At 41.4% G+C, this 10,744-nt stretch overlaps 1 protein-coding gene across 1 annotated transcript; it reads right to left on the bottom strand.

Moving 5' to 3' along the window:
- Positions 1-4,188: 4,188 nt before the first annotated feature.
- Positions 4,189-6,312, bottom strand: LOC139386932 (forkhead box C1-A). The gene has a single exon (XM_071132823.1). It carries the CDS (start codon positions 6,055-6,057, stop codon positions 4,639-4,641), a length of 1,419 nt encoding a protein of 472 aa, XP_070988924.1. The 5' UTR covers positions 6,058-6,312; the 3' UTR covers positions 4,189-4,638.
- Between the last annotated feature and the right edge of the window lie 4,432 nt (positions 6,313-10,744).

The following is a 10,744-nucleotide window of genomic DNA, read 5'->3' as shown; positions in this document are numbered from 1 at the left end:
AATATCATATGAATGTAGAATACTGTCGCTTTGTTTTGGGTATTTAAGCCAAAACAATGTGGGATAGAGTGTGAGAAGGGATGGATGCGTGCTGACGTGCATGCGAAGCAGTCAATTTTCAGGAATGTAGCGGAACCTTTCAGGAAAATTAGAGAATATTTAGGGGACAGTGAAGTCAGATGTTTTGCCAAATGTACAATGTGAAAGCAGGTATATAGCGTTACTCGTGCAGGTTTTCAAAACAATTTGCCTAGCTAAATGCCAAAATCAATACATTTTCATAGAGAGGCCTTAAAATGAAGAAAACAGGTAATTGTTATCTGTAAAGAAAATAAAGTAGGCCTATTTCTCAATACACAACTCACAATTAGTCACACACACACATTTAAGTAATAACATCGATGTAAATAGTCATATCTCATTGTAATAGCCTAATAGTAGAAGTAGACTTAATAGTATTAGTAGTAGTTGTTGTTGTTGTAGTTGTAGTAGTAATGGTGGTAGTAGTAGGCTGGTAGTAGTAGTAGTAGTTGTTTTGTAGTAGTCCTAGTAGTAGTAGGCTAGTATAGCCTAGTAGTTGTTCTAACAAGAAGAAGAAAACAACAACAGATCAATAATATGTGTACAATAGCTATTAAATAATAACAATAATAACAATAATGTTATTATCATTATGCATGTTAAAGATTTAGGCCTACTGTTAGTTGTCCTAGGACCTAGACAAATGAATAAAATTAATTCAGGGCATGTTTTGAATAAAGATTTTGGTGGGACCGGTTTGTATGCTATTCTGTAATCCGTGGATACTTTTAGGAATTGTGTAGAAATACTACTATGGCACATTTTGATCTTGAATTTCGCCAGATCTATAGGATTTTTGTGGATGTGTTCGTCGCAGTTCACGTTCCAACTGCGCAGTAGGGTCCAAGAATAGAAAGCTAGAAATTATGTTTTGTATAGCCAAGAGTGTTGCTATGCACCCACACAGCACAGTCTCTTTCTCCTGCCTTGCCTTGCTTTCCCTTGCGGTATTGTTGATGGTGCTCCGGCGGCGGACATCCTCCCCATTGACCCGCGTCTCCTTCTCTACCTTTTCCGTCCCATGATAAGGGATTCCAGTTCTCTGATTGAATTTGATTCCTTCCTGACCTGGCCAGTTCTGCGAAGGTGCCATCAATCTTGGGACTAACACGACGTTTGTTTATTACTTGGGAAAGGATCTAATTAGTTTGATGAGGTTGATTACAACTATTCGACCGTGGGGGAGAATGGGGCCTACACAACTGCATTCCATCGTTTTTCAATACGCCAAAGTCTGTCTCAATTAAACACAATTATTTTTCTAACAGTTTATTTTTGGTCTCCACTGTGATTCTGTTGTCATTGTTATTGTGATTCATAATCTGTAATTATGGGTATAGTTATTATTTTTTGATTGTGGCTATTATTCAGCTTGTTCCTACTATCTTTAGGCCTATTTGTTATTATATTTGCCTGCAACTAGTATAGGCTACTACTATAGGCCTAGCCATTATTATCAGTATTTTTGTTTTGTTGTTTTTGTTTAAGTTGTTTATATTGCGAAAGGAAATAGCCTATCTATAGCTATTATAACCATTTTTGGTAATGTTGTTATCGGCCCACACGATCAGCTAAACTGTAGGCCGTATACATACTAAAAAGTCAATTGTTTTATTCATAGAAACCTCCAGGCCTATGTTTGTGCCCAGAGGATGCACGAGACGCTGCCATGCTCATACAATCACATCCCGTTTGACCCTGTCGCCCCGAGGGCCTCCTTGATAACAGTTATTTATGCACAACAACAGCAAAAAACGATTAATACAACTCATCCGCTTGAATAGAACATCAAGTCAACCAATGTCGCTATATTGAGATTAGGCTATAGCCCAAAGTTAACAGTGGAATAATAGAGCGCTTAACAGAACCTATAGCGGTAGAAGTTCTAAATAAATGTAAAGTGCTTTGTTGACCCTATCCAGGCAATTAGCAGCTAAATTAACCACGGTAATCACTACCAACCGTCACTTATTTGAAAAAAATCGTATAGCCTATACATGTTCGTACTGTGAAAACACCCTTTGCCTCTGATAACCTTTTGCGATATAGCCCAGTATGTTGTTTTGCAATTGAAATAAAATACATATTTGTCACATGCTTCGTAGACAACCGGTGTAGACTCGCAGTGTAATGTTTACTTACGGGTCCTTTTCCATCAACGGAGAGTTAAAGATAAGATACAACATTCTATAAAAAATAGAAATAGTGACACAGTGAACGAATAAAAATAATGAGGAGAAATAACATGTCCTTATATAGGAAGTAGAAAAATAACATGACTATATACAGAGAGTACCATTACCGAGTCGATGTGCAAGGGGTACGAGGTAGTTGAGGTAGCTATGTACTTACTGTACATGTAGGTACATGGATATAATGTGCCTTATTAGAAATGTTTAAAAAAAGACTGTTTATTATTATAATAGTTATTATATTATTATAATAATTAGTGGATTGTTTTATTTTATTCCTGGAACTTGACAATATGGTATATACTTTACGCAAGGTATAGGCCTACTTTACGCACAGGCCTAATTTAGGCACAGGCCTACATTACGCCCAGGTCTACCGTCACACCTGGAAACAAGACAGTAGGCCTATGTATGTCCATTTAATTTACAAAACCGTAAATAACTGAAGATGTAATGTATGTAATGTAATGTAATGTAAAGAGTATTCAACTGGAGGGATAGACGTTTACGATAAATATACTGATTTACGCACGACATGGCTATACGCTCCCATGTTTCCAATCGTGGCAAATTCACCAAATTAATCGAATTTTCTTCAAGCATACATCATATCGTGCTGTCCCCAAAGATTTAAACTTAGGCAGTGGAACATGTTTTTGTAATTTTTTTATGTGACAACAGAGGAAATATGTAAATTCTCTAACCAGTTGAGGCAAACCAGCTGTCTGAATTGTTTTTTTTTTATCTTCAAATTTACCCTAACCTGCATTTACAATATTTACACATTTCTCGATTTCTAAAGAAGATGCAAATTAGGAAAGACCATTGTGAATGTTTTAAATTAAAAATACAAAAACTCTAATTCAATAAAAAGGCATATAGGCTACTGCTTGGTGCACGATGAGTTCAGCTCTCATCTACCTAATAGAGATGCATTGTCAAGTTGGAGTCAAAATGATCGCTGTCCCCAAACCTCGTGTGGCTACATCTTGGGTAAATCTTTGGTATGCATGGTATGATATTAACTAAGCGTTGGAATGTGCCTGTAAACACACGTGGCTATTCAAAACAAGTCAGGTTTGCTGTGCGGCATCGACTAACTGTTATGAGGCCAGAGGGCCCCAGGTCAAGATGCTGCCAGACCATTCGTGTCTGACAAGAGGAGCGCTGTGTCTCTTTAAATATGAAGTAAAACAATCAACTAGATGCGCTGCTACTTCAAGTCATCAAAACACATACGGTCAATTTATTTGTAGGCTATATGCAGTTGACCTCTTGGAGAACAGCACGTACTATTCAATCACAACTGACTGTAGCGAGTTACATTCAAATTCAACCTTTAGAAAATACATAAATACATGTATTCCTAATCTAGAAACATTCCATGATAATTTAGGCAATTATTTATTATTCAACTCGACTTAGATTTTGTTATCAGGCAACACTTATTTTTTTAGACTATAATTATTTAGGAGATTGGGACTCGTCTGGCCATAGTCCTAGCCTAAACGAACCGACCCAACTCCGTGATTAGAATTATATTTTTTTCTGTGGACATTTACAGTGAGGATGGTAATCTAACCTGTCTTTGAAAAAATACTGATTTAAGATTTTTCAATCACTGCCGCTGATCCCACATCGATACTTTTGAATCAGGGTGCAGTATGGCCTATATAGCATAAAGCCTGAAGGACATATACATAAGGTCTGGTTAAAATCCCGCAAACTATCAACTAAACTCGTATGCAGTTAAATCCTTGATCCATAATTGGTTCCCTAACAGTAGCCCTAACACACTTAACACACCTAACACTATTATTATTTGCTTGCATCAGCAAGGACATTAGACCATAACCTACACCATTTTCAGTGTTGAGAATGTCATAGTCTATAAGAAATCAAGCGTAGCTTTAACTCAAATAAAATGTCAATTTATTAAACAAACAATGAAATTCCTTCAGAATACTTTTCAACAAAAGGAGAAACTTTGAAAGAGTAGGACGATATACAGGTTCCGCTTTTTATAATGGAACATATTTGGACAATTAAGGCAATTGAATTTAGAAACACTTTTTGGTGTTTGGTCCATAATATCCGGCTACAGTTTAGAAATAAATTACTATATGCAATTTACACGCTATAGTATGTCCATGAAAGACTGGCATATCTTTAGCATATATTTTAAACATTTCACAAAAGCGAGAAGAGACTTACGTGTTATTTGCAGTAACACTGTTCTTTACAAACCAAGATCATGTCTTTTTTTCTGTCCTTTTCTGTTCGTTTTAGTCCATCGTTTGGGGCAGGTGGTGGGGGAAACGACTCAAGTTATTTTTATGAAAAAGATCAATACAATAAACTTTGGTCAGAACTTGCTGCAGTCATATACGAAAGCTCCCGGAGTGCGGTAGATGGCTTGGCTAGAGGGAAAGGACATTTGACAGCTGTTATTCCCGTTCACTGGAGAATTATTCAAGCCAATTCTTTGAGATTCGAATATCTCGCGCACGGAGTGGAAGTTCTGCTGCTGGGTGGGGTAGGTCGCCCCGAGGTGGCCCAGGTCCCCGGCCTGGTTGAGGTACCATGAGGGAAGACGCCCTTGGTGGGGATGGTGGCCCTCCTGCGCAGAGTTTAGATTGCCGTGGGCCAGAGAGGAGGAGGTTGTAGTGATGGAGTAATCTGGCAACGTTTCATCCACGGTGGTAGTAGGAACTAGATGGCTAGATCTATCCCCAGCGTATAAACTCATTGCTTGCATATTACAATGGTAGGACGCATTCGAGGTAGTGGAGATAGAGTTTTGGTTACAGGGTGAGCTATAGACTGACGTCTGGTTCGGTGAATAACTTAGGGACAAAGACGGTGTTATACCTGTCCTGGATGAGGCGACGAGGGATGGGGCAAGCTCTGTGGCACCCTGTGGGGACCCCCGGAGGGAAGTCATGATGTTGTCCACACTGAAGCCCTGGGCCTGGCTGTGGTGGTGCTGCTGCTGCTCGGAGCTCTCCATGCCAATGGACCTGTTGGACGGGATGCTGTGGGGGCTGCCACCACTGGACATGCTGCTGCTGCTGCCGGGGCTCTCAACTTTGGGCACGGTGCTCAGGGAGGGCGAGGCGGTCTGTGGGGGTGTAGCGTTCCCGTTCTCGGTCTTAATATCCTGAATCCTGACAGGCTGGGAGCCCTGCATTGGCTGCTCCGTGTCCCGTCCCTGTCTAGACGGTGTCTCCTTAGCACCCCGGTCATCCTTGTCTTTCATTGCGTCTTTCTTCTTGAACCGTCGCCTCCTCCTCAAGAAGCTGCCGTTCTCGAACATGTTGTATGAGTCCGGGTCCAGGGTCCAGTAGCTCCCCTTGCCAGGCTTTTTGTCATCACGGGGAACTTTGACAAAACACTCGTTGAGAGAGAGGTTGTGCCTGATGCTGTTCTGCCAGCCCTGCTTGTTGTCTCGGTAGAACGGGAACCTCTCCATGATAAACTGATAAATCCCATTCAGGGTAACCTTCTTGTCAGGCGAGTTCTGGATAGCCATAGTAATAAGCGCAATGTAACTGTACGGCGGTTTTACCATATCTTTCGGCTGGGGCTGCGGGGTATATGGTCCATAGGCTCGCGCCATGCTGGCTGGGTACTGGTCGTGGGCCGCGTGAGAGTACATACTCATAGGGGCCGGCATCCCGGTGTATCCTCCACCAGCAGCGGCCCGGTAGTAGCTTTGGTCGCTACTAATGTAAGGCACGACGCCCAGAGAGTTGGGGCTCGAGACGGAGTAGCGCGCCTGCATGTCTTCTTCTACCCACAGCTCAACTATGCTCCTGCGTAAAACGAACTTCCCAATGTATGCAGCGGGAGAGCTCCACTTTTTCCTTCTGAAAAGCTGAGATGCTCAAAGCAGGAGTTCCTGTCCTGTCACTTGAAAAATGATAATATCAGGAACGCGCTGTACCGTGTCTTAATAGGTATAAGCGGTTTCCATCTCTGTGTGCTGAGGCGCACATGGAAAAACGTCTGAACTTTGGGCATCCGTCACTACAGAATACTTTTTCGGAGTTAACTTCTTTCCCCCTTTTTGCTGCGAGTAAAGCTCCTCCCCAAAATAATCAGAGGCGCCCAATTGGAGGTCAGGTAGTACAGAGTGAGCAGCAATGGATATCCTGGCCACACACACGACTTTAGAAAAAGAGAGGAGGTGTTGGTAACTCCCAGTCCCTTCCAGCCAAAGACACAAGACTCCAGGCGTGAGCGCGCTGCCTGCTCACGTACACAATCAGATTATGAACTAAATTTGTTACTGAAGAATATTTCCAAACATGAGCAAACACATTAGAGAAACCAACAGGTGGAAGGATAAATAATGAATACCAATGTATTTTGTAAATTCTGAAAATATTGTCTGGTGGCCTAATAGGCTGCACTTACACAGACAGTCCCAAATCAATGACCAGAATTGGACTGCCTGTGTAGACACCCGAATTATGATTGTTTTTTTTGTTTTTTCCAGGAGTTGGTCTTTTGACCAATCAGCTCTGAAAAAGATCTGATGTGAAAAGTTCTGATGTGATTGATCAAAAGACCAATTAGTGGGGGAAAAAAAATCAGAATTGGGCTGCCTTTGTAAACGCAGCCATTTAGGCCTACATTTAGATTAAGACAGTTGGTGATCGTGTGACCTTAATTGGCACATTCATTAATATGCTATTACAATCAAGTTTAAAAAATAGTTTTCATTCAGAATGTGCTTACATGTTGCTATTCATTCTGAAATAATTGGACAACAAAAAGTCCCCTATCATCTCAGTTTGGGTGAATCACTCAATTGCAAGCTTAACTTGCACATCTGTTTTCAAATAAGCAATACATACGCGTTAGGAGGCGGCAATAACCCCAAGTGTTTGCTTCCTGCAGTTTAGTGTCCTAATACCAAGCTTTATTAAGGCAGTCTGTTAGTAAAAAGTCTCAATCAACACACGCGGTCGGATCAAAGCTCCACGGAGTGCTCCTCATCCAGTGCAGTGGGCGGTATGTGAGATCTCATTACGACAGAATTAAAGCTGGGTTTGGCCAGAGAAAAAGTCAAGGTGCGAAAGTTTGCTCTAAGTGAGAAGCAGATTAAACAGAGGAACCAAATGGGGTGGTCAAACAGCTAACATGTGTCATTCTTGTGGTCAAAAGGTGTGACTACTAACGGAATAATTGCATTATAATGTAGCTTAGACAAGATAAACTATATAGGCCTACCGTTAGTTTTGGTTGCATGGGAAAGCCTCTTATCTATTAGCTCAGACAACTAACTAAAATCAAACGGATTGTATCAAGTTGAATGTGTCTAACACGCTTAAGACCGGTTTTATTGTATTTATCTATTCTATATTCAGCCTCTCGTATATGCTGCTAAACGTGGACACCATGACATTCAGCTGTAAATATTTTTTTAGGTTGACAATTTTATTACTAAAATAAAACATATTCACTCAAAATTATCCCAGGGACACACTATTCAAAATAAAATTGTCGGCCTATCAGAAATGATTATGGATGATCAGGTTTGCATTATATATAAACAATTATATTAATTATATAGAAGTGATATAAGTGATGTTATCGTTTTGATATTAATTAAGCCTACACTATTAGAAAACACGCTTCTTATATGGCACCCCTAAAGGTTCTATAAAGAACCCTTTTGTAAGGTTCTTTGATCAGAACCCCAGGGGTTCGTCTTCACTGAACTAAAATGTGTGTATTTCAAAAACATTTTTATTGCTCGGTACTACCGCACTGTTGGAGCTAGAAACACAAGCCTTTTGCTGCACCTTCGAAAACAGCTGCAATTCTGTGTATGTGATCAATAAACTTTCATTTGATTTGAAATGTGGTACCATATAGAACCCTTGAGTTCCATACAGGGTTCTATATGGAAACAATTTCGGTTCTATATAGAACCTTCAGCAAGCATCGAACCCTTTTTGGTTATATGCATAACCTTTCTTTCTAAGTGTAATATTTCTTAATGCATACCTAGCTATTTTGTATTAATAAATGAGGCATATTTACCAGAGATATGAGCCCACCCTCAGCAACAATATCTATTTTTTTCATCGTGAATATATTTCATGCAATTAAGTGATTCCATAGTTCTTAAAATTTGACAATAAACGAATGCAAACTACACAAACGTGTATCGGTGCGCCAGTCGTAGTGAATGCCTGTGGACAACGGCTATATCATTTAGGATGAATAAGATGCTCCCCTACAGCTGCTCTTTTGCCACACATGTTAACTTTCTAGAGAATAAACACAGGAGGCGAAAACATGAAATTGTTAATGGTCATTGTGAGGCTAAATTACGGCTTCAATATCGCCCTAATCCCTTACAGGTCGTCTTGATTAAATGGCTGTGCACTGGCGCTCCACCGGTTTCTTCTTACAGGGACCCGGGCATGAACTTTTTCCACTGCCCGGGGCTGTTTACACAATTCACAACGTGTCTCTTACTTAACCCCATGCTTCTGCCCACCCAGTACCCCATTCCTCTGAACCATGCATTTAGTAGATCTACTACTACTCAAGTAGGCCCAGGCGATATGTTATTTATTTGTGATATCACTGAAGCTATGAATGGGCTACAGTAGTTTGAATTCATGTACAGGAACAATTATCGACAACATATAAATTCATCTGTTTTAACAAATACAAAATATTATAGCGAAGCTCAACATGTTAGAAGCATTACTGGGACTGTACAGCCCTACTTTGCGTGTCATGTGTAGGTCAGGGTAGTAGGTTAGTTTTGTTGTGTCATGCTATACGTTTTTGGGCTTATATCGACTACCTGAAAAGTATGTGGAAAAAGTCCACCACGTAAATATCCATATACAAAGTCCAACATGGGAAAAAAATATGAATAGCCCTTACTCAAAATTGTGTGGCAGGGCTAAATCATTTTTAGGTATGGCTCATTGGCTTTCCAGTATGGGTTATGGATTGGAGCTAATTCTGCATTGATGGTGTGCAATTAGCGCCCCCTGGTGATCAATACGGGATCTATCAGTCACATAGCTTTAGGTATTTGCACATTTGAGTTTATTGTATGAGTGACATGGATTGGAATGTTAACTTGCGAACTTGAAGGGGGGGGGGGGGGATTAGGTAAAAAAAAATCAATATTAAATTATTAACCTATCATCATTAACATAATATTTTATTATATTATTTGTATTATATTATTATTAATATTTTTTATTTACAATGTAAATTAAATGGTTCGGACCTGCCCCCAAACCAGGCTCGAACTGTACTTGCTAGCAGTGAATTGCGAGTGAGGAGTGCCGGTAGAGCATCCCTAAGAAAAATCTGGTTTCCAAAAATGAAAAGAAAGGAAAGAAAGACATGAGAGAGAAAAGAAAGTGTCACCCAATTTTTCACAAAGGTAGGTGGGTGTAGTCCATGAGTGGTGGTGATTAGCTTAGTCCATAGTGAAATAGGCTACTTTTGCTCCCCAAACATTAGTTGCTTAATAATATCGTCACAGAAAATTCTGAGTGTTTACGTTTCACTCCTCTTTTAGCCGACATTTAATCAATGCAGGCAAACTTACTAAATCAGTTATCCTTGCCCTTCCCTGGTACCAGGCCAAACAGATGCAGCTTCAGGCTCAGCAGCCCTGTCTCCTCATACCCATACCCCTGAACCAGCCCTGTCTCCCCATCCCCACCCCCCTGAAGCAGCCCTGTCTCCCCATCCCCACCCCCCTGAACCAGCCCTGTCTCCCCATCCCCACCCCCCAAACCGGCCCTGTCTCCCCATCCCCATACCCCTGAACCGGCCCTGTCTCCCCATCCCCATACCCCTGAACCAACCCTGTCTCCCCATCCCCATACCCCTGAACCAGCCCTGTCTCCCCATCCCCATGCCCCTGAACCAGCCCTGTCTCCCCATCCCCATGCCCCTGAACCAGCCCTAGCCCTGTCTCCCCATCCCCATGCCCCTGAACCAGCCCTGTCTCCCGATCCCCATACCCCTGAACCAGCCCTGTCTCCCCATCCACATACCCCTGAACCAGCCCTACTCCCAACTGAAGAAGGAGGTGAGCAGCATTGTGTTGAATGACATGTCAGTTGGCATAATTGCAGGTACTGCAATATATTGAAGACAGGAATGTGATTCTCCAGTCAGGAAAAATCTTACTTGACACAGAGGCAGCCAATATCAGAGCCGTAAAAGGAAGAGATGGAGGCTCTTAGAGATGGATGGGAGTCTCTCCTGTCTGAGGCAACACTGATTGCAACGCAAATGGATGTTGCACCTCAATTTAGCAAGGAACACAGAGGAAAAGGAAGAGACTCCATGATGAGACCTCTCAAGAGGAGACAGCTCAGGACAGTGCAGCAACGGTGTTTCGGAACACAGTGTTTTTTTACTGCTATGGACAACATCATAAGTGACTTGGACACTAGGTTCCACACCGCTGC

This window comes from Oncorhynchus clarkii, chromosome 28 (genome assembly GCF_045791955.1).
Source record: "Oncorhynchus clarkii lewisi isolate Uvic-CL-2024 chromosome 28, UVic_Ocla_1.0, whole genome shotgun sequence".
Lineage (NCBI taxonomy): Eukaryota > Metazoa > Chordata > Actinopteri > Salmoniformes > Salmonidae > Oncorhynchus > Oncorhynchus clarkii.
This window is presented reverse-complemented; position numbering and strand designations above follow the sequence as displayed.

Excerpts from the sequence above, each read along its gene's own strand:
- LOC139386932 (XM_071132823.1), bottom strand. The coding sequence starts at position 6,057 with ATGCAGGCGCGCTACTCCGTCTCGAGCCCCAACTCTCTGGGCGTCGTG.